Genomic DNA, 27,892 nt, shown 5'->3' with positions numbered 1-27,892 from the left:
ACACACACACACCTTATACCACACACACACACACACACACACACACACACACACACACACACACACACACACACACACACACACACACACCAACACACACGAGGTCTCTTAGATAATAAACCGACCCTTTATTTTTTTTTTTTTAACTATATGGATTTGAATGACATGCGATTACACCAATCATGCTTGAACCCTCGTGCGCATGCGTGAGTTTTTTCACGCGTGTCGGTGACGTCATTTCCCTGTGGGCAGGCCTTGAGTGAGATGTGGTTCAGCCCTCTCGGCTGAATTCCTTTGTTTCACACGCTGCTCGAGACGGCGCGCGTTGCTTTATCAAAAATTTTTCTGGACCTGTGAGGAATATCCGAGTGGACACTATTCCAGAAATTAAGCTGGTTTTCTGTGAAAAGTTTAACGGCTGATGAGAGATTATGGGGTGTTTGTCAGTGTAAGGACTTCCCACGGAGCGGGACGTCCTGCAGCGCTTCCAGGCGCTGTCGTCGGCCTGTTTCGAGCTGAAAACATCCTAATTTAAGGCTTAATTCACCCAGGACATCGTGAGAGAACAGAGAAGATTCAGAAGAGGCCGGCATGAGGAATTATGCGGACATTCCACTGTTTAAGGACATTTTTTTAATGAAGACGTACGCGCAAATTCGCCGAGTCGTTTCCGTGACGACTCGGCAAATCTGTGTGCGCCGCGACAGGAAAAACACCTCCGTGTTGAAAACCATTTGTAGAATTCAGGCGGCTTTTAATGGCTTTCAACAAGTGAGTAACTGAGAAATTGTTTAACAGCTTGGGCATGTTCCAACTTGCCCGTTAAGACTTCCAACGGAGGTGTTTTTCCTGCCGCGACCCCCCGCGGTCGGGTCCAGCCCGACATGCGACTCTGCCCGCACGTTCTTTCATTACAAAATGACCGTTAACAATGGAATGTCCGAATAAACTCCTCATGCCGACTTCTTCTGAAGTTCTCTGTTCTCTGACGACTTACTGCGTCAACAGAGCCTGAAATGTGGAAGTTTTCAACTTGAAACGGCGAGACGCTGCCGCCTCGAAGCGCAGATCGCCGTCAGGCGCCGTGGACCGTCCTTAAAGCAACACTACCAGACCAAAATCTCTCATCAGCCGTTAAAATTTTTTACCGAAAACCAGCTGAATTTATTGAATGGTGTCCACTCAGTTGTGCCTTACAGTTTTGAAAAAATTTTTATCAAACAAAGCAACAGTCTCTGAGCCATCCTAAACAATGAAAAAAAAATCGACGAGCGGGTGGACGACTCCTCACTCAAAGACTGCCCACAGGCGAATGACGTAACCGACAGGCGTGAAAAAACTCTTGCATGCCCACGAGGGTTCAAGCATGTCTGATGTAATCACACGTGATTCAAATCCATATGGTTTTTGAAAAAAATAATAAGGTCGGATACTTTTCTAATAGACCTCGTATATATAAGTACTAGTAGTTTTTTTTTGGGGGGGGGGGGGGGAGTCTTCAAAAGTAAACTTTTACTCAGAAGGTGTTGTGGGTGGCTGTTTCCTCATTTTTCTGTCTGGATGAGCCCCTGGTCTGAACACTTACCAGGAAGAAATGGAGAATTTTTGTATTTGCGGGAAAAGCGCTACCTGACCAGAGGTGATCATAATCCCAGCTTCATTGAGTAAAAGTCCTACCACATATTTGCTCCATCCACCCACTAAACCAGCTGATTCCCGTTAGTTCCACTCTTCAGGCGGGTAGATGAGCTAATCAATGAAAACACAACACTCACTGAAGCTGGGATTACCCACATCTAAACCTGACTGACCGTTAAAAAGGTTTTATTTCTTGCCATACTCAGAAACAAGATTTTCATCATATTTGGGGGGCAAAATGTTAGTTTTTCTTTCTTTTTTAAACTGACTGCCAGTCTGCTGCTCTATTTTTAGCCATGCTAGCACAGTCATAAAACATTTTTTGTAGAACCTGTAACACTGTTGTACAGGCCGCAAGATCACCAGGTTTTCCCATAGCACAGAAGTTGTTCCCTCACCCGTAACATTGTATAAGTCCAGCATTGTACAACAGTTGGCGCCGTGTTAGCAAGTTAGCTTGGCTCATTAGCATGGAAGAGCAACAAATTAAATTTGCTCCATCAACATTGAAGTGTCTGGGTGCTCTTTGGATTCTATAATACCAAGAGGGAGAAGGAGCTTCGTATGACCAATTTAATATGCAAGCTGTGCAAAATGAGGGTCAAGCATTTCAGAAACACAAATGCTCAGGCGTATTCATCGCATCGTCACCCCAAGTTGAAAGAACTCTAAAAGCCACAGTGGTAACACCAAAAGTAACATGCACCACAATGATTTAACAAACTTCCAGCCAGTTCTGAAGGTGCAAGAAGAATAAATAGATCCATCACCTGTTTCATTTCAAAAGACCTGCAACCCTACAGCATCATGAAAAAAGAATACCTTTATTTAGAGATTTCTTTACATTGCCTTTTGGAAATATAATAAGTCCCTTCAGCTTCTACCTTGTTTCATTCAGGGTCACCACAGCAGATCTGCAAGTCAACTTGGCACAAGTTTTACACCAAATGCCCTTCCTAATGCAACTCCACATTACATGGAGAATGGGCATAAAACAAGCGTTTGGTGTTAGCACAAAGGCTTTGAAATACCCCCTTAAAAATATTGACCAAATGATCAAGTCTAACCCCCCTATAGGCAACCCCCCTCAAATCATGCATTTTTCACTCCAAAGTGCTGCCTGGCAATGGTTGGGCATCTCTACCTGGATGTTCGCTATGCTCAAGATACCAATTGCTCTCACTACCGAAATCGAGTGACTTCTTTCGCCTCATAAAGGTAGGGGGTGGTATTATTTTACATAATTAAACATTGTGGTGTATTACCCCCTTAAAAATATGGGGACAGTTATTTACAAGAAATGCAAATCATTAACCAAATGAGGTAGTCTAACCTCCCCTGGATATACCCCTGAAGTCAAAACCCCCCAAAATCATGCATTTTCCACTCCAAAATGCTGCCTGACAATGACAAAGAGCCTGTAAACCAATAAAGAAACTGTTTAGTACCATTTTCTTTTATCACACACAAAACAATATTACAAGAACATTGTAGATATTGTGAGGTTGGAATAATGTGAGCATTTGTGTCCATAATGGCCCGTTTCTGAAACGGACTAGTGCCACATTCTACAGCATCGTCAGAAGGTGAAAATTCCAGTGTCTGACCTAAATGTGTTCCAGTGTACGCACTCAGGAAAAGGAGATCAAGCTACTTTCTGCGATATTTTCATTCTCCATCTTGGGACAGGGATTGTCACAAGTTTGCAACTCAGCATCATTCTGATCAAATACATTTACTGCATAAAATTCAAACACTACATAGAAGTAAAAATGAACAAAAGGTTACACTGTCTACCAATCACCAGGTGCCCTGCTGTATTGATTTAACATATCAGTGACCCCAATCTTCAGGGATCTTTCTCAAGTCTTCAACTTGGAACTCTGACTTGAATGGTCATTCTATTGCACTTTTCAGAGTTGGAGCTCATCCACCCTGCAACCCACCCACTCCCAAGTTCTGACGCTGCACAACTCCATAAAACTGGAATGTTGGACATATCCTACTTGGAGTGCACTAGGTCCAAGCTCAAACCCTTCCCGGCAAACAAAAGCTGAATGCAAATAAATAAATAAATAAAAATTCTAAAAAAAAAAAAAAAATGGACGACCATAATAAGGTACTACCTGCTTTGTTTTTGAAGAGACTGTCATATTTTTGTCAGCACAGTTAATTTTTACCCAAGGCCAAAATATGGCCATCAGCTAATACGAAGACTTTGTGTCTGTCCGTCCATGCGCAGCTTAAGTCCATTCCTATTACTGCCAGGGACTTCAAATTCATAAGGAGCATTCTTGGGACAAGTTCAAAAATGGCTAACCTTGACCTATTTTAAGAGGTCAAACGGTCACATTCCAGTTCCTATTTTTATGCACATAAAATACCGTTTTAATGGCTCCATCCACTGCATTACATTTTTTTCTCTACTGAATAAATACGAGTACAATAAGTGGTGCAGTGCAGAAAAATCAACTGGTCTGGAACAGCTGTGAAATGTCGTGACAGAAAGCTAAAACTAAAAACTTTCTCCACACACACTGGATACGGGCCGGAGGAGAAATCACGTGACCCACCTTCTTCATGATGCCAGTCTTCCTCTTGCTGAAGGTGGTGTATCGTCTCAACTTGTTGTCGATAAATTCCATCTTTATCTTGACACGCCCACGTGTCTTCTTGCCCGGCTTCGCCCCGGCGACCCCTGAGGGCACCAGGCCGAACCCTCCGGGAGGAACTCCCACCTCCTGGCTGCTGCCCGACGCCTCCATCTCCACGCGCTCCCGCTTCACGCCCCTCCTGCTGTCCCCCAGGGGACCCACGGGGTCGTCTTCGTCCCCGGAGTCCGACTCGTTGTCCGAGCCGCTGCACAGAGGCGCGCTGTCGCGGTCAGGGTCGAACCTGTTTCCGTGAGGGAGAGCCGCTGCGGGGTTCAACCCCAACATGCCGGCCTGGACCGTGGACTGCAGAGGGCTCATTCCCGTCCCGTTCCCCGGCCTCACGGCTCTCGGACCTCCCGGACCGTTCGCCCCCAACATTTCTCCCGGCCTGCTCACACCTACTAAACCCGCTCTGACCAGAACGGGACGAGACCCGCTCCCGAGGATCCCCGAAGCATGTCTGTCCGCCGCTGACCCGTTTCCAGATGGAGCCGATCCGATCTGGCTCGGTAACATTTCTATTTACTGAACCCAGTCCTTGAACGTCAGCCAAAACCAGCTGGAGCCCGGGCCACGAAGTGTAAACAAACAAAGCCCGGTTCAGCTTCGAGAGTCCACCGACACACAGAAGCAAACTTTGAGTCGTGCCGCCGTCCCTGAATCCGTCCGTCCCGCTCCGCCAGCTTCTCCTCCGCCTCTCTGCCCAAAACTCCCGACACTTTCTCAAAAAGGAAACCGCGAGGAGCTCCTCTGTGCCGCTCCGCCGACTCAACTAGTCCACAGCACCGACGCCAAATAACGTCCTCACAGGACCGGCAGCGTCCCTGTGCTAACTTACCCCCTGTTGATGTGCGAATACTTCTATCTCTGGCTTCATAAACACATAAATTCGTCTGACTTTGCGTCAAGTTTAGTGTTTGCGGAACGATATTACCTCAGAGGGCCTACGTCCTTCCTTATAAAGAGATAGTGTTTCCTTATTTGGTGCTGTCTCTCCTTATTTGGTGAGTCACTGCGCCGCTCATCAATTGGCTGACGGACCTCTGACAAGCGCTCCTATTGGTCGATAAGATACACTCATTAAAATAAATACCAAAATGGTTGCGCTACCAGCAACGTCACTGCGGACGAAAAAAAGTGAAAGTTTTTGACTCCACAGGTCGAATCACAGATCAGGTTTGTGTCCACACGCATGGAAGGACCCGACGGTGCTGTGATAGTTACTCTAGTACTGTGTTCATTTCTGCAGTACTGCCATAAAGCAGTGATATGATCATTACTACAGTACTGTGAATATTACTACAGTGCAGTGACCATTACTACTCTGCTGTGGTCATTACTACAGTACTGTGAATATTACTACAGTGCAGTGACCATTACTACTCTGCTGTGGTCATTACTACAGTACTGTGAATATTACTACAGTGCAGTGACCATTACTACTCTGCTGTGGTCATTACTACAGTACTGTGAATATTACTACAGTGCAGTGACCATTACTACTCTGCTGTGGTCATTACTACAGTACCTGTGAATATTACTACAGTGCAGTGACCATTACTACTCTGCTGGTGGTCATTACTACAGTACTGTGAATATTACTACAGTGCAGTGACCATTACTACTCTGCTGTGGTCATTACTACAGTACTGTGAATATTACTACAGTGCTGTGACCATTACTACTCTGCTGTGGTCATTACTACAGTACTGTGAATATTACTACAGTGCTGTGACCATTACTACTCTGCTGTGGTCATTACTACAGTACTGTGAATATTACTACAGTGCTGTGACCATTACTACTCTACTGTGGTCATTACTACAGTACTGTGAATATTACTACAGTGCTGTGACCATTACTACTCTGCTGTGGTCATTACTACAGTACTGTGAATATTACTACAGTGCTGTGACCATTACTACTCTGCTGTGGTCATTACTACAGTACTGTGAATATTACTACAGTGCTGTGACCATTACTACTCTGCTGTGGTCATTACTACAGTACTGTGAATATTACTACAGTGCTGTGACCATTACTACTCTACTGTGGTCATTACTACAGTACTGTGAATATTACTACAGTGCTGTGACCATTACTACTCTGCTGTGGTCATTACTACAGTACTGTGAATATTACTACAGTGCTGTGACCATTACTACTCTACTGTGGTCATTACTACAGTACTGTGAATATTACTACAGTGCTGTGACCATTACTACTCTACTGTGGTCATTACTACAGTACTGTGAATATTACTACAGTGCTGTGACCATTACTACTCTGCTGTGGTCATTACTACAGTACTGTGAATATTACTACAGTGCAGTGACCATTACTACTCTGCTGTGGTCATTACTACAGTACTGTGAATATTACTACAGTGCTGTGACCATTACTACTCTACTGTGGTCATTACTACAGTACAGCAATTGTTACTCTGGTACCTTAATCATTACTGCAGCACTGTGATTGTTGCATTAGTACCCTGAGAAAAACTGCACTCAAGTGAGATATACGTATATACACACATAATATTGTCCTTGCCGACAACTTTAAATTAAAGACTAAAAGAGCTCTTTGTTGCTGGCAGTGTAGGTGTACATTCCACCGTGACTCCTCCTTACAGGGTCGATGCCATTCTCTCGTGTCAGCGTTTTGTGGTACAGGTCTGGATAAATGGGTCTTCCACTGAGCAGCCACATCAGCTCTGGATTGGGTAGACCACGCACCTGGAGAACAGGAAGCCTGACGAAAAACTGCCACACCCTGATTTATTTTGTGTCCAGCCATGTTTCCTACCTTACAGTCTACTCTGCACAGTTTCATGAGCTAGCATGTCCCCCGGAGCACAAAGGAAGTGATATTACAAGAAGCACTCCGGATTTTGATCACTTTCAACCTCCTGAATGCGTGCCCGCACTCTGAAATCACAAACGCGGGAGATGCAAACATCAACAAAACTGTCACCACAAGATCAGTGTCAGTATCAAACTATACTGCCTGTACTGATAACAGCATAGGGCCCGGATAGAGGTGAGTGCATCCCAGGGCATTTGTGTAGACAACACAAATGCAAAAAAAAAGGCTACTGTCTTAGAACATGGCAAATTAAAAGATTTGATGAGATGAGACAGAACTTTATTGATCCCCTGGGAAGACTTCCTCAGGGAAATTGAGGTTCCAGTAGCATTGTATAGCAGCACACAGGATAAGAAGCACACAGAGTATCAAAAGCGAAAGTAGCAAAAAAAAAAAAAAAAAAATCGTGTGCAAATTGATATAGAAATACACACATATAAATACCAGACATACTGATCAATACTGGTTTACTGGCTACTACTGTTCCTCTCCTTCCCATCCTCTGTCTTCCTGTTACTTCCTGTTACTTCCTGTTATACAGTCTGATGACCTGAGGGACAAAGGAGTTTTTCAGTCTGTTGGTCCTGCACTTGAGAAGGAGCAGTCTGTGGCTGAAGAAGCTCCTCTGGTTGCTGATGACGGTGTGCAGAAGGTGACTGGCATCCATCCATAATGTCCAGCAGTTTGTCCAGTGTTCTCTTCTCTGCCAGCATCACCAGAGAGAGTTCATCTTGATGCCAACCACAGAGCCAGCCCGCCTGATCAGTTTGTCCAGCCTGGATGTGTCCTTCTTGGATGTGCTGCCCCCCCACAGTGTAAATTATAATTTGTGTACTTATGAAGTCATAAATATATCCTTATGAAGTCATCATTAAAATAAAAGCATTCTTAGAAAGAAGAGTGCCTAGTTTGTTTGTTTTTTAAAATAATGCTTATCAGGGATTCACTGCACATCTCCCTGGGGATTGGTACGCGATAGTGTTGGGGAGGTCAGATCGAGGACCCGACCCGAATCCTTGATGGCAAGACAACAGTATACAAATAATGAATGTTTATTTGTTTTATATAATGGCTAAAATAGATCCTTGTCATGTGATATGTTGTGTGGGCCGCCAGAAGAGGAGGTACTGCTGGCCCACCACCAGTGGGCGCCCTGCCTGAAGTGCGGGCTTCAGGCACGAGAGGGCGCTGCCGCCAGACACAGCCGGGGGTGACAGCTGTCACTCATTATCTCTTGACAGCTGTCACCCTTCTACTCTACATCATCTCACTCCATAAAGACCAGACGTCATCTCCACCTCGTTGCCGAGATATCGTACTTCTTTGGAGGTAATTGACTCAGTCGTTTGTGTTTTGTAATATATCTGTATATTGTGAGTGTTTGCAGGAGTACCGGTCCCTCTTTCTGTGGAAGCTGAGTGAGTGCAGGACGGCACTCTTTTCCCCTGAGGAATCACTGCGGTACTCTGCAGAATATTGAGTGAGAGGTGGAGGTGGCATTCCCACCGTTGTTGTTACAGGGTGTACACACACCCACACTTGACTGTCTTTGTTCTTCGCCAGCAGTACCAGATCCGACAGTCGGGGACGGTGATCACCTGGGAATTCGGGACTTGGCGGCTCCAGTATTCACCAGGTTCGGTGGCGGCAGAAATCGTGTGGTTCCGGCTCTTCTCAGGACAGACGTCTTCTATCCTCGAGCCTGCCCACACGTCACCTTTGTGGATTGACTGTAATCATATTCTGAGATTGTGTGTATGTTCGTTGTGCACCTTCACAACATTAAATTGTTATTTTTTGGCTCATCTATTGATCGTTCATTTGCGCCCCCTGTTGTGTGTCCGTGTCACTACACTTTCACAACATGATATTTGTTGTGTTCATCAATAGTGCTTAACAGTCCAACACGAACTTTAAATTGGAGTCCAAAATTGCAATGATGTTGTCCCTGATGCTGTGCACTGACTTTGTGTATGTCCAAAAAAAAAAAAAAAAGACTTGGTGTAGTTCCTCAGTCCAGCGAAAAATCACATCAGAAATTTGTCGAGCATTTCATGCTAACATATCTTCATGCCTCCAGATGGCTTACAGTGTATTGGATTTGTTTTTTGTGTGTTAGAAGAATTAGCAGCGTCAATTAGCTCCTTCAAATCGTCGTCCGCCAGCAAAACAAATTCTGCTATGTTTAGCTAAATGCCGTCCCTGGTAGTGTGAGCATGCGCGGTGGTCCAGGCATGCAATAGCACATTTTATTAGCACCAAAATCGCATGCTAAAAAGAACTATTGCACGGTAAATGAAGCACAACAGCAAATAGTATGAATAATCCATGTCATGTGACATACAACCCACCAATCAAATGACAAGGATCCATTCAGCCGTTATATAACAAACAATGAATCACATTTTGCACTGAGAGAGACCAGTGATGTGGAGACTGAGACTTCTTCACCTGTGGATTGGCGGCCATGATGGTATAGTTGCCGTCGTCATCACCGGTGGTGGATTTGATGTGTAACGCGCACAGTCCGCCCCCCTCTCTGATCTTCTCATAATGAACATTCTTCCTTAAGATCTGCTTGCCATTTTTGAACCAGTAAACCTGGTGTGTGAGACAGATGTGAGCAAACTACGCCGTCCTTCTGGAGAAACCTGCACAGATGCTGACCTCTCAATTTTGGAATTGGGATTCCCAGGACTTTACACAGTCACCGGCATATCTTCCACAGCTCTGAAGTTCTTCAGCTTCTTGTCAAATATGGGAGCGATACATTTCTCTGTGGGGATGTCGTCATGCTGCACCTCATTGCCTGACTCCTCCACAGGCGTCCGCTCCAAACGGAACTCAATCTCATTCATCAGTCTCTGCTCAAAACTGGAAACTCTGTACTCCTGGAAAAAGAAAACTACTTCAGAAAAGTAGTCATCATCAGGTTAAAGGTCTCATCACCAGCTCCCTCTTTCTGATGACAGCAAACAATAAAAAGGTCAGAGTTTTACAGCATGCACTGATGTTAAAGTTACAATTTATACCAAAGACATAAACTGTGACTGACTTTTAACTGCCTGACGGGAAGCATCATGCGCACACATCTGTCTGACAGCTAACCAACGTAAAGCTGAGGGTAAAACAGAGAACAAAGAAAATGATTGTAAAGGCAGATTTTCATTCATTTGGAGCTTAAATCATCAATTTTGCAAACATTTTTATCTGATTCCCAAGTGAGATGCTGCTATCACAAATAAAAATATCGCCTACAAGAACAGTGAATGATTAATTATTTTACTTTTAAACAGTGGTGGGCACAGTTCCAATAATCCGATAACCGATCATTACCAAAAATAAAGCTTTCATTATCAGATTATCTTTTCAGATAACTTTGAAAACCATTATCGGACTAATTACCTTCCGATAAATTTTTGTCCAATAATTTTTAGACCGTTAACATGGTAAACATTGGTGAACAGATGTGTAGTTCTACCCTTTGCAAACAGACAACTGCTTCTAGAAGAAACCGCTCTATCCTCTGCAGGCAAAGGACAACTGGTCACCAAAAAAACCAAACTAATTTCTTTTAACCCCATACAGATACGCAGCCAATATCACCCAAGTCATCCAGAGGCATACATTAACTTATGGTTCAAATTTTAACCAAACGTATTTCGGACAAGTTATTTAAATTAACGTCATGTCTGAAGTTTTATAAAGTGAAAATATCAGATATATGTTTTAGTTTTAAAATAATGCGCTAATTTTTAATGTTTTAGTGTGTACTTGCTGTGTCCAGGTGCATTATGGGTGATAGGATAATCAGTACGTTCACGACAGGAGAAATGTTTTTGAGACACTCTGATCAGACTACACGGACAAGAGCATTAAACTCTAGTGCCTAAAACTCTTGTGAATATATTCTCTGGGTTTATAGACGTTGTTATTGTGTTTGTGTTTATTAAATTCCATGCATCTTAAATGTAGCAAGTAGCAACACAGATTATCTGTAATTTTGTTTTGGCAAGTTTTCAAGGTCTCTACTGCCATCTACTGGCCAGTAGTGTTCATGGCAGTATTCATACTGAAGCTGGGCTGATATTTTCAATCACTGTACTCGGTTCCAGCTCAAACTGTACTACAGAACCACACAGTGTAAAAGTTCAGAGCGTACAATTTATGTTCTCACACACGTACGTTCAAAAACCACACATTGGACTCGTGTTTCCAGAAACAAAATGTAAACAGAAGCTTTTTTTTCAGACTTAATTTTACAAAACCTCTGGATGGGAGACATCAAAGTTAAAAAAAAAACAAAACAGAAAAAACATTACAAGACAGGTCTGCGGTGTTTGCACAGGCACACTGCGAGAGGTTGGACGCTTGTAGCGCTTCAGCAGCGGGATACCCTCACGACGGCCGACAAGAATCAAACAGGTTTGATTTTCATCTGACCATATGATCACCGATCAGGAGGTGGTCATGAGATGTTAAACGTAGCTTGTTACTCCATGTATATTAAAGTATGCAGGACACGTGATTAACCTGAAACTTGGTGCGATCCAAAAAATTCTCAAATTCTCAAAATTCTCAAATGAAAAATCATTTGAAAAAGGGCCAAAACTCGCACTGGCACCAGTAGATCATGGCAGTGTTCTATTTATTTTGACATCGGTTATATCAGACGGTTATCTAATTACAACTTGGCTTTTTTTTTTTTTGGAAAATACCTTTTTTTACAAATAAAAAATGGCATATTTTACAAAAGCATATTTATCTGTAAACACCAACACACGACACACCTCACCTTAACGTGTTGGTTTACATAGAATGAATCAAAGAATCAGTGTTAGCGGAGGCACATTTTACCCAGAATGCCATCTGTCTGTGTTTGTTACAAAACTTCAGAATTAGTGCATTATTCAACATTAAAAGATATATGTTGTTATTAACTTTGCACAAATGACAGAATTGACATTAATGGAGTTATTCTATCAGTATTCATTTTATTTATACACCAAACCATAAGTCAGCATTGCTTTATTTTCCAAGACCTCGGCCTGACAGCAGTGTTGTGATTGAGTAGAGTTGAGCTTTGCGGCTCTCCTCAGTTGCGTCTGTGCTGGAAGCCATGTAGTAAACTGGAGCTTCCAGCAGGGGGCAGGATGCTCAAAGACAGAAGTGCTGACTCATTGTTTGGGTCTGTCGTCACTTTTGATGCTTCCAAAAGCGATCGTGGCGTTAAAACTCAATACCAGCTTATTAGTAGTTGCAAGTGTACCGGAGACAATACTGGAATTTATCAGTTATCGATTATCTGTAACTTCCGATACATTTTTGGGTAGTTTATCGTTTTAGCTTGGTGGAAGATAACTTTTTAGTTATCTGATTAACTGTCATCGAAGTAAATTTTTTGGTTATCTGTGCTCACCACTGCTTTTAAAATGGTTTTGTGAAAAGTGGAGTAAAGGGCAATGTTTTAAAAAACATGACTAAGCCATGAAATGAGCACAGACTAATTATTTGTTCTTACCCATGTGCACATCTGTATGATAGATAGTTCTTCAATTGGTTATGTGCTGTTAACACCTTTGGAACTTTGTTGAAGCTTCACCGTCTCTGCAGCTCTCAGCACCTTATAATAATACTAATAAGAACAATAATAATGCATTATATTTATATACCGCTTTACACAGTGATAAAGACACTTTACAGAACACAGAAAATACAGAACAAAGCAACTTTAATATATAAAGATAAAAAAAGAAAAAAATAACAACATTATTAAATCAAACCTTCACTGTGCCTTGTGATGGGATGAGAGTTGGTTTTCCCTCGCAACGACAATATTTATTACACATAGCTCTGTGAGAATCAGCTTAATATTAGTAATAAAGTTTGTAGCAACAACGCCAAAAGCTCTAAACCTATGCACAAATAGACCTAATAAATGTCTGAAAATAGTTTGTCCAACACAAAACTCAACATGTGGCTACACTCAAGCCACTTTTATTATTATTATTATTATTATTATTATTATTATTATTATTATTATTATTATTATTATTATTATTATTATTATTATTATCTATGTCTATATGCTGGGATAAAGGATAGAACTCTTCAAATTATTGGTCATTACTTTCCATTTTAATAATACTCACAGGTAAAATGGTCACCTACAGCCTTTGAACTGGCAATTTGTGCAGTTTATAGCTGCACATGAAGGTATTTTTGGGGGGCAAAAACACAAAGTATAAAGTTGTGTGCGCCTGGTTAAAGATAGAAAAGTTACCATCTTTTTCTATCTTTAACCAGGACACTGATCTCTATATAATAATGGATAGCTCATATTATAAGATAAGATCAACTTTATTGATCTCACAGAGGAGAAATTCACGTTATGTCAGCTCTTAAGAAAACACACATCGCGGGTGCAAGTAGAGGAAAATGTTCATAACAACAACAACAATAATAATAATAAGAAGAAGAAGAATAGATGGCCTGTTAAGTTTTGTGTTGGACAAACTATTTTAAGACATTTGTTAGGTATAGTTTTACCTCATAGAGCTGTGTGTAATAAATATTGTCATTGCAGGGAAAACCACCTCTCCTGTAGCTAGTTAAGTGGTGTTTTATTCTTTCAGTGCAACCCTTAAAAAAATCCATGATTGCTATATTACCCATCATGACTTTTATTATCCATCCACTTTTGTTCATGATATGGTAACAATATATACATGTATCGATAAGCTTCCTGATGATTACATAAAACTTGTATAAACTTTGATTAAAGAATCATTATTTTTACAATGGACTATTTGTCCCAGTGAGATCTGAGTAATTGAGAATAGAAGGGGAGAATGTGTCAAAGATACTAAAATAAATAAATAAATCAAATAGCTAATCATGGCAGACATAAATTAGGAGAGATGAAGGTCACATTACGTGGAGAACAAAAATAAGAAAATGGGAGAATCACTTATTGCTCCAAATAGTTGATGTTCTAATAAGCAGTCATCAGAGAGAACATAGAGAGGGCCGACTTCCTATATGCTGCATTATAATTGGCTGAGTGCCGGCCGCCATTTTGAACATGTGTAACTGGGTGTTGCTATAGATGCACAATGGCAGTCTTTGTGTCACTCTCTAGTCGTATTAGAAACAAAAGTTTCTGTTTATGTGCATTTTTCATGACCAAGGATCATAACTATCATACCAGCAACATCAGAAAACATCAAGATCTAAAGGAACTGAGTGTTTGGCTATCAATTGCACCACGTACGCTAAAACAAACAAAGAAGTGGCATTCTACGCCTTTCGAAAGGGTATCATTAAGAAATTATTTGATTCACCGACATCAATAACCTTTTTGCTTAACGATTCCCTTATCAGTCCTTCAGAGTGGCTGTTGTTTTTGGGGATGTTGGTCAGGAAAATTATCATTTCTCTACATTGAATACAGACCCTGCAGTGGGTCTGTAATCAACTTTTCTGCAGCGTGGCTTTGCTTTGAACCTTGAACCAATCGAAGCAGTGATTCACAGATCGAAGCAGTGCTTCGATCTAATGCGTCGTTCATTCATTGTTTTATTTCGCTTTATCTTAATTTTCCCCCACTAAAACCCTAAAGAGCATATGTCTGTGAGTAATATTTACCTTTTTTATGTTAAACCGACCTGTTATGGTCTTCTGAAATAGTGGATAGATGTATTTTATAACTTAAAAAGGGGACCAATGCTAACACGTTAGCATGTCTATGGCATTTCCAATGTTAAAGTTAGCATTAAGCTGTTGCAGCTGTCAGGACGTTTGTGTGCATTTGTTTTCTGTATAATAATGGCTCAGCGTTTGTTGTCATAAAAGAGTCAAATGTATTACAAATTGTAATATTTTTTAAAAAAATTTTGTTTATATATTAATAATAATAGCAACAACAACAAGGCTAATAGTATTAATAACTAATAATGCTACAATACAATTTTAGGGCCCTGTCCCACTGGGGAGAGGATTAATTGCGCATGAATTGAGTATACAAATTGCGGGTGTTCGTTGTCATCCGCAACAAAAATGGCCAAAAATGACAAATGTCCCAGTATGAATATCGGCTATGTTAATAATATATAGCGAATATATGATGAACAATCACGGTTATATAACGCATGTAGTGAGGAAACTGATCCGACACATTGAGATTATCACGGCAGTATTACGGGTGTATTATGAATGCATCGCGCACATCTTGCGCGTGCACGACATCTGCATTGCGGTCATAAAAGAAGCGCACTTGCTCCTTTCGGCATCACTGTTCATACCAACAATACAGCCTCTGGAGCATTTGCTCGACTTGGACAAGTTGATCACAGAGTCAATGTTCATTTTGTCATGCGAGGGTTAACTGTTCATGAGTTTGGGGAGCGGGAGGGGGGAAGCCGCTGGGGGGGTGAGACGGTGTTCTTTTTTTTTTTTTTTTTGAGTGAGTTGTGGCTAAAACAGAAACTCTTCCTTTTGTTGGTGTTAAATAAAAGTTCTGGATTGCAGCAGCTATTACGTCTTTGTGGATCTACACAGCCAGACCAGCACTGACTGGCAGGTATGTCACTTTCTGCCACACTTTGGGTTTACGTGACGTCTTTGTTATGCATTCACAGATTGTCCGCAAATCAGCTGCAAAGCAGATGTAATAAAACGCTTTATTCGTGGCCAGTTTGTATGCATTCGCTACAACATATTTTAGTTTGTGATGTGGACATGATGGGCACGATATACGAGGTCTATTAGAAAAGTATCCGACATTATTTTTTTCAAAAACCATATGGATTTGAATCACGTGTGATTGCATCAGACAAGCTTGAACCCTCGTGCGCATGCGTGAGTTTTTCCACGCCTGTCGGTTGCGTCATTCGCCTGTGAGCAGAATTTTTTCAGAAACTGTGAGAGACTGGCAGCTGGAAACCATTAGAAAAATTCATCTGGCTTTCGGTGAAAATGTTATGGGCTTGGTAGAGAATAAGGAGTGTTACTGTCGCTTTAAGGACGGCCCTCAGCGGCTGTGGGGTGCGCTGTGCTCCGAAGCCGCCATCGACAGGCTTAAACGACCATTTCATTTCTAAACGGATGGCTGTCTGGATCCGTGACCATTGTGTGCCATTTCTCTGGTTATCACAAGAGCTGGACATCAACCATTTTCCGGCAGATTTCACTTTTAACAAGAGATTTTGTCATGGAAAGCCGAGTGGAGGCTTCGCGCGTCACGATGGATTTGCTACTGGAGTAAGACAAAACCACCTCCGTTTTGGTCTCACAGGACGGCTTTGAGATGGCGTTCAGACAGCTGTCGGTGGTTTTTCCATCGAGTGATTATCCGAGAAATTGTGGATGTGCCTGGACATGCCAGAACATGTCCTGTGAGGCTTCATCACGGCGTTGCATTGCACCATGCGGCACCACCACGACGCGCGGAATTCCTCCGCACGTCTGTCTCAATGTGCCAAAAAAGTGCTGATGTCCACGTCTTTTCACAATTCCTGTGCTAGTCAGACGACGTCCCGGATAAAACACAGCATCCAGTTTGGAAATTAATGGCACATTCCACTGTTACAGGAGTTTTTATCATGGAAAGAGGAGCGGAGGCTTCACGCATCTCGGATAATCACTCGATGGAAAAAACACCGACAGCTGTCCGAACGCCATCTCAAAGCCGTCCTGTGAGACCAAAACGGAGGTGTTCCTTTGTCTCGCTCCATCAGCAAATCGGTTGTGATGCGCGAAGCCTCCGCTTGGCTTTCCATGACAAAATCTCCTGTTAAAAGTGAAATCTGCCGGAAAATGGTTGATGTCCAGCTCTTGTGATAACCAGAGAAAGTGTACACGATGGTCCCGGCTCCACAGAGCCATCTGTTTAGAAATGATCCGGTGGTTTGTGGCTCTTGATGGCGGCACGGAGTGCGGCGCACCGAGCGTCCTTAAAGCCGTCCTTAAAGCTGTAGTAATAGTCCTTATTCTCTGTGAAGCCCGTAAAATTTTCACCGAAAGCCAGATAAATTTTTCTCATGGTTTCCAGCGCTGTCCGATTCATTAACCACCTGGGGGGTGCCGGCGGGAATTTCTGGGTCCAGAACTGTCGGGCTCCAATCCCTTGGGCGCTAGGAAGAGCGTGTCGTCCTCCACCCCACCAGGCTGTTAATTCACTTTTTGTTTATATTTGCACTTGTAATAAATCTGTTATGTTCTTTGGAACCGCTCTCTTGTTTCTTTAGCGTTGGGTCCTTGTCAGATGCTGGTTCGCTCCTCTAACCTGCGTCCCAACATAACACTTTGATCATATTGTATGAAAAACAGAAAAAAGGGGAAATTTCACACTTTTATAGTTATCTTTACAATGAAAGTGTGTTAAGAAATTTGTTCTAGTAGTCTATGATGACTTTTTCACCTTTTTTCAGCATCATTATATGCAAATATTGCCGTTTTGTGCTTGTCCCACACCCAGACTTTTGATCTTCAATGATAAAAATGAATGGTAAAGAACCGTTTTTTCTAATGTTTTAAAATATCTCTGAATAAAATATCAGTAAAATAATGAAAACATAATTGGGGTATTCAAAGTCATACAACTGTTGTGACTTTTTTTAAACAAAATGTAGTTGTCCCACACTATTGCCGTAATTTCCACCACAACACTGTAATGTCCCTTTAAACAGTTTGTATGAAAGATTGTTTGGGTAGTTTTTATGGAGATAAACAGTGACATCAGAGCACATGTATATAACGCCAAATCACAACAAACAGTTGCCCCAAGGCGCTTTATATTGTAAGGCAGTGGTGTGGTGGAAATTACATTTACAAGGCCAATAGTGCCCGTAGTTAAAGAATCACCCTTATAATGTGTTGCTGTTTATGAAAGATGCTGTTGCATTTATAATGTGTTGCTGTTTATGAAAGATGCTGCTGCATTTATAATGTGTTGCTGTTTATAAAAGATGCTGCTGCATTTATAATGTGTTGCTGTTTATGAAAGATGAAGCTAAATTTATAATGTGTTGCTGTTTATGAAAGATGCTGCTGAATTTATAATGTGTTGCTGTTTATGAAAGATGCTGCTGCATTTATAATGTGTTGCTGTTTATGAAAGATGAAGCTAAATTTATAATGTGTTGCTGTTTATGAAAGATGCTGCTGAATTTATAATGTGTTGCTGTTTATGAAAGATGCTGCTGCGTTTATAATGTGTTGCTGTTTATGAAAGATGCTTCTGAATTTATAATGTGTTGCTGTTTATGAAAGATAAAACTGCATTTATAATGTGTTGCTGTTTATGAAAGATAAAACTGCATTTATAATGTGTTGCTGTTTATGAAAGATGAAGCTGCATTTATAATGTGTTGCTGTTTATGAAAGATAAAACTGCATTTATAATGTGTTGCTGTTTATGAAAGATGAAGCTGCATTTATATTGTGTTGCTGTTTATGAAAGATAAAACTGCATTTATAATGTGTTGCTGTTTATGAAAGATGAAGCTGCATTTATAATGTGTTGCTGTTTATGAAAGATAAAACTGCATTTATAATGTGTTGCTGTTTATGAAAGATGCTGCTGCATTTATAATGTGTTGCTGTTTATGAAAGATAAAACTGCATTTATAATGTGTTGCTGTTTATGAAAGATGAAGCTGCATTTATAATGTGTTGCTGTTTATGAAAGATAAAACTGCATTTATAATGTGTTGCTGTTTATGAAAGATAAAACTGCATTTATATTGTGTTGCTGTTTATGAAAGATGCTGCTGCATTTATAATGTGTTGCTGTTTATGAAAGATAAAACTGCATTTATAATGTGTTGCTGTTTATGAAAGATGCTGCTGCATTTATATTGTGTTGCTGTTTATGAAAGATGAAGCTGCATTTATGTGTTGCTGTTTATGAAAGATAAAACTGCATTTATAATGTGTTGCTGTTTATGAAAGATGAAGCTGCATTTATATTGTGTTGCTGTTTATGAAAGATGAAGCTGCATTTATATTGTGTTGCTGTTTATGAAAGATGCTGCTGCATTTATATTGTGTTGCTGTTTATGAAAGATGCTGCTGCATTTATATTGTGTTGCTGTTTATGAAAGATGCTGCTGCATTTATATTGTGTTGCTGTTTATGAAAGATAAAACTGCATTTATATTGTGTTGCTGTTTATGAAAGATGCTGCTGCATTTATATTGTGTTGCTGTTTATGAAAGATAAAACTGCATTTATAATGTGTTGCTGTTTATGAAAGATGAAGCTGCATTTATGTGTTGCTGTTTATGAAAGATAAAACTGCATTTATAATGTGTTGCTGTTTATGAAAGATGAAGCTGCATTTATATTGTGTTGCTGTTTATGAAAGATGCTGCTGCATTTATATTGTGTTGCTGTTTATGAAAGATGCTGCTGCATTTATATTGTGTTGCTGTTTATGAAAGATAAAACTGCATTTATATTGTGTTGCTGTTTATGAAAGATGCTGCTGCATTTATATTGTGTTGCTGTTTATGAAAGATAAAACTGCATTTATATTGTGTTGCTGTTTATGAAAGATGAAGCTGCATTTATGTGTTGCTGTTTATGAAAGATAAAACTGCATTTATAATGTGTTGCTGTTTATGAAAGATGAAGCTGCATTTATAATGTGTTGCTGTTTATGAAAGATAAAACTGCATTTATAATGTGTTGCTGTTTATGAAAGATAAAACTGCATTTATAATGTGTTGCTGTTTATGAAAGATGAAGCTGCATTTATAATGTGTTGCTGTTTATGAAAGATGAAGCTGCATTTATATTGTGTTGCTGTTATGAAAGATGAAGCTGCATTTATAATGTGTTGCTGTTTATGAAAGATAAAACTGCATTTATAATGTGTTGCTGTTTATGAAAGATGAAGCTGCATTTATAATGTGTTGCTGTTTATGAAAGATGAAGCTGCATTTATATTGTGTTGCTGTTTATGAAAGATGAAGCTGCATTTATAATGTGTTGCTGTTTATGAAAGATGAAGCTGCATTTATATTGTGTTGCTGTTTATGAAAGATGCTGCTGCATTTATAATGTGTTGCTGTTTATGAAAGATGAAGCTGCATTTATATTGTGTTGCTGTTTATGAAAGATGCTGCTGCATTTATAATGTGTTGCCGTTTATGAAAGATGAAGCTGCATTTATATTGTGTTGCTGTTTATGAAAGATGCTGCTGCATTTATAATGTGTTGCTGTTTATGAAAGATGAAGCTGCATTTATATTGTGTTGCTGTTTATGAAAGATGCTGCTGCATTTATATTGTGTTGCTGTTTATGAAAGATGCTGCTGCATTTATATTGTGTTGCTGTTTATGAAAGATGCTGCTGCATTTATATTGTGTTGCTGTTTATGAAAGATAAAACTGCATTTATATTGTGTTGCTGTTTATGAAAGATGCTGCTGCATTTATATTGTGTTGCTGTTTATGAAAGATAAAACTGCATTTATAATGTGTTGCTGTTTATGAAAGATGAAGCTGCATTTATGTGTTGCTGTTTATGAAAGATAAAACTGCATTTATAATGTGTTGCTGTTTATGAAAGATGAAGCTGCATTTATATTGTGTTGCTGTTTATGAAAGATGCTGCTGCATTTATATTGTGTTGCTGTTTATGAAAGATGCTGCTGCATTTATATTGTGTTGCTGTTTATGAAAGATAAAACTGCATTTATATTGTGTTGCTGTTATGAAAGATGCTGCTGCATTTATATTGTGTTGCTGTTTATGAAAGATAAAACTGCATTTATAATGTGTTGCTGTTTATGAAAGATGAAGCTGCATTTATGTGTTGCTGTTTATGAAAGATAAAACTGCATTTATAATGTGTTGCTGTTTATGAAAGATGAAGCTGCATTTATAATGTGTTGCTGTTTATGAAAGATAAAACTGCATTTATAATGTGTTGCTGTTTATGAAAGATAAAACTGCATTTATAATGTGTTGCTGTTTATGAAAGATGAAGCTGCATTTATAATGTGTTGCTGTTTATGAAAGATGAAGCTGCATTTATATTGTGTTGCTGTTTATGAAAGATGAAGCTGCATTTATAATGTGTTGCTGTTTATGAAAGATAAAACTGCATTTATAATGTGTTGCTGTTTATGAAAGATGAAGCTGCATTTATAATGTGTTGCCGTTTATGAAAGATGAAGCTGCATTTATATTGTGTTGCTGTTTATGAAAGATGAAGCTGCATTTATAATGTGTTGCTGTTTATGAAAGATGAAGCTGCATTTATATTGTGTTGCTGTTTATGAAAGATGCTGCTGCATTTATAATGTGTTGCTGTTTATGAAAGATGAAGCTGCATTTATATTGTGTTGCTGTTTATGAAAGATGCTGCTGCATTTATAATGTGTTGCCGTTTATGAAAGATGAAGCTGCATTTATATTGTGTTGCTGTTTATGAAAGATGCTGCTGCATTTATAATGTGTTGCTGTTTATGAAAGATGAAGCTGCATTTATATTGTGTTGCTGTTTATGAAAGATGCTGCTGCATTTATATTGTGTTGCTGTTTATGAAAGATGCTGCTGCATTTATAATGTGTTGCTGTTTATGAAAGATGAAGCTGCATTTATAATGTGTTGCCGTTTATGAAAGATGAAGCTGCATTTATATTGTGTTGCTGTTTATGAAAGATGCTGCTGCATTTATATTGTGTTGCTGTTTATGAAAGATGCTGCTGCATTTATAATGTGTTGCTGTTTATGAAAGATGCTGCTGCATTTATAATGTGTTGCTGTTTATGAAAGATGAAGCTGCATTTATATTGTGTTGCTGTTTATGAAAGATGCTGCTGCATTTATAATGTGTTGCTGTTTATGAAAGATGCTGCTGCATTTATAATGTGTTGCTGTTTATGAAAGATGCTGCTGCATTATAATGTGTTGCTGTTTATGAAAGATGCTGCTGCATTATAATGTGTTGCTGTTTATGAAAGATGCTGCTGCATTTATAATGTGTTGCTGTTTATGAAAGATGAAGCTGCATTTATATTGTGTTGCTGTTTATGAAAGATGAAGCTGCATTTATATTGTGTTGCTGTTTATGAAAGATGCTGCTGCATTTATAATGTGTTGCTGTTTATGAAAGATGCTGCTGCATTTATAATGTGTTGCTGTTTATGAAAGATGCTGCTGCATTTATAATGTGTTGCTGTTTATGAAAGATGAAGCTGCATTATATTGTGTTGCTGTTTATGAAAGATGCTGCTGCATTTATAATGTGTTGCTGTTTATGAAAGATGCTGCTGCATTTATAATGTGTTGCTGTTTATGAAAGATGCTGCTGCATTTATAATGTGTTGCTGTTTATGAAAGATGCTGCTGCATTTATAATGTGTTGCCGTTTATGAAAGATGAAGCTGCATTTATATTGTGTTGCCGTTTATGAAAGATGCTGCTGCATTTATAATGTGTTGCCGTTTATGAAAGATGAAGCTGCATTTATGGGTGATTCTTAGACTACGGGCACTTATTATGTCCTTTGATCATATTGTATGAAAAACAGAAAAAAGGGGAAATTTCACACTTTTATAGTTATCTTTACAATGAAAGTGTTGTGTGCTGGGGTGTTTGGCTGGCTTGGTTTTTGTTTTTCTGTTTCTCCCACCAGGTGGTATGCATTCAGGACTGAGTGGCTGAGTATTAGGACCTGAACACCTGAGGCTTGTTTTCACATGCAGGTCATCAGGACTCACAGCTGTGGTGTATTCTGTCTTGATCAGAGATTGCTGCACTTAAACCTTGAATGCACAGTGTGTGATTGCCAGAGACTCGACCTTGTGAGCAGACGTGTGAGATCGGCGTCAGGAGAACAATCTCGCCATTACGGACGCAGAGACCGCTCCAGGTTTGACGCCACAGTCTGTGAAGGAGGATTGGGTGAGGTCTCACGCTCTTCAGCACACTTCCTGAGGTAATTTGGTTTTGGTGACTTTTATGAAGTAATGACAGTGGATTTGGTGTCCCTCACACCTTGTGTTATTGAGCTGTCACGTTATGCTAATTGTCTAATCAGCTTCTGCTGCAGTGGAGATTTGAACTGAGTTGTTCCGTGCCTGCAGGGTGAGAAGCTGATATATATTTAAGCCAGGAAGTGTTTGCTGATTGTGTCTCTCTGGGTGGAGAGTGTTGGACTCACCTCATGTTTTCTTTCTTCACAGACTTGGTTTGTCGCGGCCACCTGGGGGGTGTCGGCGGGGTCCCTGGGTCCGAACTGCTGTGGCTCCGGACCGTTTGCGCTGCTGAGAGCGCGCCGTGTTTTCACCTCACCAGACCGCGGACATTTTTGGTTGTTTATCACTAAACTCACTATGATTATTAAATTCTGTTATCTTTTGAACCGTGCTCTGCTTATTTTATGCTGGGTCCTTTTAAACGCTGGGTCGGTGTTCCGACCGCGTCCGACACATAACAGTAGTCTCTGGCCATTTAACAATGGACCAAAGGAAGCAGAGACGGTATTTTTGCCGGGAAGGCCGCAGCAGATGTTGGCGTTGATCCGGGATCAGTTGCGGATGCTCTCCGCCCGGGTTGTGCGCACATGGCGGAGTTTACAGCTTGGGTCGTGTCGCACCCCGCTGTTACGGCTGTAGCCCCGTCTCCTCCCGTGCAGCTGGCTCCGACGCCTGTTGTAGCAGCCCCGGTGGTATTTAGTTTGCACTTTAAGCTGTTTGTTATAACCTGCTGTCGTTTACAGCAGTGTGAATTGGTTTTACTGTTACCACGGGGATTTTCTTATTTGGCACTTTGGCTCCCTCTGTTGGTGACAGAGTCACATTACCGTCCAGGTGCAAAGGATGGAAAACAATGTTTTTCCATTCTTTGCACTTGACGATGTAGGCCAATGTTAGTTTTTTTTTATTGGTCTATTATCTGTTTCTTGTTTTAGTATGTGGTGTTTTTATCAGGGGTTAATTTGTTTTGTTTTTTTGTGGGTTTTATAGCACTGTCTGTGGTCTGGAGTTGAAATACAGGCTGTCTGGAGCATAGTTGGACCCAGGTGACTTTGTTTGTCTTAGTCTTTTTTTTTTTATTTCTTTTGTTTTCATCTCCCAGGGTTTGATGGGACAGTCCTATGGGGGGGGGGGGGGGGGGGGGTAATGGGTTGTTTTTTTCTTTTCTCTTTTTTTTTGTTTTTTCCCTCTCTTCTCCTCTGGCTCCGGCCGTTTGTCGGCGTTGCTGGAGTGATGCAGTTTGGTTATGCTGGGCGTTTCCCAGAGACCTCTGCAGGGGGGGGGGGGTATTTTTTAAATTCCCTTTACAACCTCCAGCCTTGGCCGTTTGCCGTTGGCGTTGCTGGGGTGGTGCAGTTTGGTTATGCTGGGCGTTTCCCAGGTAACCTCTGCACCCGGGTGGGGGGGGGTTTAAGGTTTTTTTTGTTACTTCCCTGTTCCACCTCCGGCTTCAGCGCGCCTTTGAGCCATACGCCATCGGCGTAGCTGAGGTTTGGGGCAGTGGAATATACCCGCAGCTGGTGGCTGGTTTAAAAGTCGGAGGGGTGGCGCCATTTTGTGCTGTATGCCATTACCTCTGTTCCACTCCTCCCGGTTGACTTTTGGGGTGACACTGGACGTACTTCCAGTTTCCCCTGCGCTGAGGGGGTGGGGTTGGGGTTGTTGTTTGGTTTGTTTGTTTTTGTTTTTTTTCCGCCCTCAGGGTGTGACTGTGGTGTCCTCTGGGGGGGACCATCTAGCGGTAGACGGCCGGGGCTGGGTCTGTTGTTAGTCATGGGGGGGTGTCTCCTGGGGTTTGATGGAACGGTCCTCTGGGAGCCACCGTGGGTGACTTTGGATCCCAGAGGGACCTCGGCTGTGGTTATTACTCCTGGAGCTGGGGGGTGTTGGTCCCTACATGTCGTCCGGGGGAGGGGGGGGTTAGATTTTTTTTTTTGCAAGCTTAGGTTTGGGTTGTGTTTTTTCTTTTCTCCTCTTCCTGGGGTTTGATGGGACAGTCCTCGGGGGGGGGGGGGGGGGGTTTCGTATGGTTGTTTGTGTGTTTTTTTTTTCTTTTCTCCCAGTTTGCACCCCTGGGGTTTGGTTGTGCTGTTCCCTGGGGGGGTTACTGGGGTTTTTTCTATTTGTTTTATGACTAAGCAGATTTTAAACAGTCGAAAGATGGCTGAATGCACAGGTTCAAGAGCTCCTGGCCAAAATTGAGCAAAGTGAACAACAGAAGCAAGAGTTGACAGACAAATGCAAAGATGCAGTCAGAGGTGGAGACTAACAGGTCTGCTAACTGAAGCAGAAGGCAAGACCATCAAATTCAACAAAAGATATCTCTGCACTGGAGTCTCAGTTGCAGGATACTCAGGAGCTGCTCCAAGAGGAAATCCATGGGACACCTTCCTTCTCCGTCCGCCTAGGGCAGATGGAGGATGAGGGGAATATTTTGCAGGAGATGCTGAACGAAGAGAACAAGAAGACTGTGGAGAAGCCAGTTTCTACTCTCTAGACTCAGCTGGCTGAAAGGAAGACAAAGGCAGGATAGGACGCCTTGTCAGTAGAGGGGGCTGAAGAGGGCCTCAAGTGAGTCCCATGGGAGTTTGGACGGTGTTCAGCGGCAGCTGGAGTAGAAAAGCTCAGCCTATGGACAAACTGGATAAGACAAAAATCCGTTTGCAGCAAGAGTCAGATGACCTCATGGTGGACCAGGACCACCTTCGGCAGATCGTCTCCAATCTGAAGAGGAAGCAAAAGACGTTTGACCAGATGCGGGGCCAAAGAGAAATGTATTGCTACTCGATATGCAGAGGAGCATTATCATGCCGAAGCGGAGGCCAGGGAGAAGGAGACAAAAGTCTTGACCCTGGCAGGGGAGTTGAAGTCTCTTACAGACCTGAAAGGTGAACTTGACCAGTTTAACAAAGTGCTCAAGACTGAGATGGATCTCTTTGGAAAGAGTTCACAGTTTAGAGAGGTCCAAGCGTGCCATGGAGCAGCAACTGGAGGAGATGAAGATTCAGCTGGAGGATGAATGCAGGCAATGTTCCCAGGCCCACTCTGCCAAGAAGACATGGGAGCTGGATCTGGGAGGGCTTGAAGGCCTTCTTGAAGATGCTAATGAAAATCGCAATAATGTCTTATAGCAGCTGAAGAAACTGCAGGCCCGACTGAAAGATCAGATAAGAGGACTGGAAGAGCTGCAAATGTCCAGGGATGAAGCAGTTAATGATGCTAAAGACAGTGATAAGAATCTTAAAGCCATGGAGGGAGACATGCTACACACCCAGGAGGAGCAGTCTACTGCAGACAGGCTCAGGATGAGATTGATAGTCTCAACACGAAGTTCCCTGTTGGCAGAGGAGAGGAGGCGGCTGGAAGCTTGCATTATCCAGCTGAAGGAAGAACTAGAGAAGCTCAACATTGAGATGATCAATGACCGCATGAAGAGATTAACATTGTAGGTTAAGCAGCTGACGACGGAGCTGTCTTCAGAGCGCAGTAACGCACAGCTCCTGGAGACGGGCCTTTCCCAGCTGGATCGTCAGCCCAAAGAGCTGAAGCTGCAGGAGGTGTTTTTTGCTCCCAGCCAACATTCCAGCCATGGTCCCTGGAGGGGGGTGTTTTTTCTGGCCCGGGTTCGTGTGGTCGCCGTGAGGGTGGGGTACTGTTGTGTGCTGGGGTGTTTGGCTGGCTTGGTTTTTGTTTTCTGTTTCTCCCACCAGGTGGTATGCATTCAGGGCTGAGTATTAGGACCTCACCCTGAACACCTGAGGCTTGTTTTCACGTGCAGGTCATCAGGACTCACAGCTGTGGTGTATTCTGTCTTGATCAGAGATTGCTGCACTTAAACCTTGAATGCACAGTGTGTGATTGCCAGAGACTCGACCTTGTGAGCAGACGTGTGAGATCAGCGTCAGGAGAACAATCTCGCCATTACGGACGCAGAGACCGCTCCAGGTTTGACGCCACAGTCTGTGAAGGAGGATTGGGTGAGGTCTCACGCTCTTCAGCACACTTCCTGAGGTAATTTGGTTTTGGTGACTTTTATGAAGTAATGACAGTGGATTTGGTGTCCCTCACACCTTGTGTTATTGAGCTGTCACGTTATGCTAATTGTCTAATCAGCTTCTGCTGCAGTGGAGATTTGAACTGAGTTGTTCCGTGCCTGCAGGGTGAGAAGCTGATATATATTTAAGCCAGGAAGTGTTTGCTGATTGTGTCTCTCTGGGTGGAGAGTGTTGGACTCACCTCATGTTTTCTTTCTTCAAAGACTCGGTTTGTTGCGGCCACCTGGGGGGTGTTGGTGGGGTCCCTGGGTCCGAACTGCTGTGGCTCCAGACCGTTTGCGCTGCTGAGAGCGCGCCGTGTTTTCACCTCACCAGACGGCGGACATTTTTGGTTGTTTATCACTAAACTCACTATGATTATTAAATTCTGTTATGTTTTGGACCGTGCTCAGCTTATTTTATGCTGGGTCGGTGCTCCGACCGCGTCCGATACATAACAAAGTGTTAAGAAATTTGTTCTAGTAGTCTGATGGCTTTTTCAGCATCATTATATGCAAATATTGCCATCTTGTGCTTGTCCCACACCGAGACTTTTGATCTTCAATGATAAAAATGAATGGTAAAGAACCATTTTTTCTAATGTTTTAAAATAATCAAAACATAATTGGGGTATTCAAAGTCATACAACTGACTTTTTTAAACAAAATGTAGTTGTCCCACACTATTGCCGTAATGTCCCTTTAAACA

The 27,892-nt window shown here is 41.6% G+C and overlaps 1 protein-coding gene and 1 pseudogene across 4 annotated transcripts in view; one reads left to right on the top strand and one right to left on the bottom strand.

Moving 5' to 3' along the window:
- srfa (serum response factor a) overlaps nucleotides 1-5,093 on the bottom strand; it is a 161,922-nt gene extending 156,829 nt beyond the window's left edge. The window contains exon 1 of one of the 4 annotated variants that reach the window (XM_034184333.1): nucleotides 4,212-5,093. In XM_034184333.1, the coding sequence (XP_034040224.1) occupies nucleotides 4,212-4,808 (597 nt within the window). In that variant the 5' untranslated portion in view covers nucleotides 4,809-5,093. The remainder of the gene's footprint in view (nucleotides 1-4,211) is intronic. The other 3 variants (XM_034184332.1, XM_034184331.1, XM_034184334.1) reach the window with 3 other exon arrangements.
- Nucleotides 5,094-25,388: 20,295 nt separating this feature from the next.
- LOC117522883 lies at nucleotides 25,389-26,701 on the top strand (annotated as a pseudogene).
- Nucleotides 26,702-27,892: the final 1,191 nt, after the last annotated feature.

Source organism: Thalassophryne amazonica, chromosome 13, assembly GCF_902500255.1.
Source record: "Thalassophryne amazonica chromosome 13, fThaAma1.1, whole genome shotgun sequence".
NCBI classification, from domain to species: domain Eukaryota; kingdom Metazoa; phylum Chordata; class Actinopteri; order Batrachoidiformes; family Batrachoididae; genus Thalassophryne; species Thalassophryne amazonica.
Note: the sequence above shows the minus strand (reverse complement) of the source record. Positions and strands in the feature narration are given on the sequence as shown.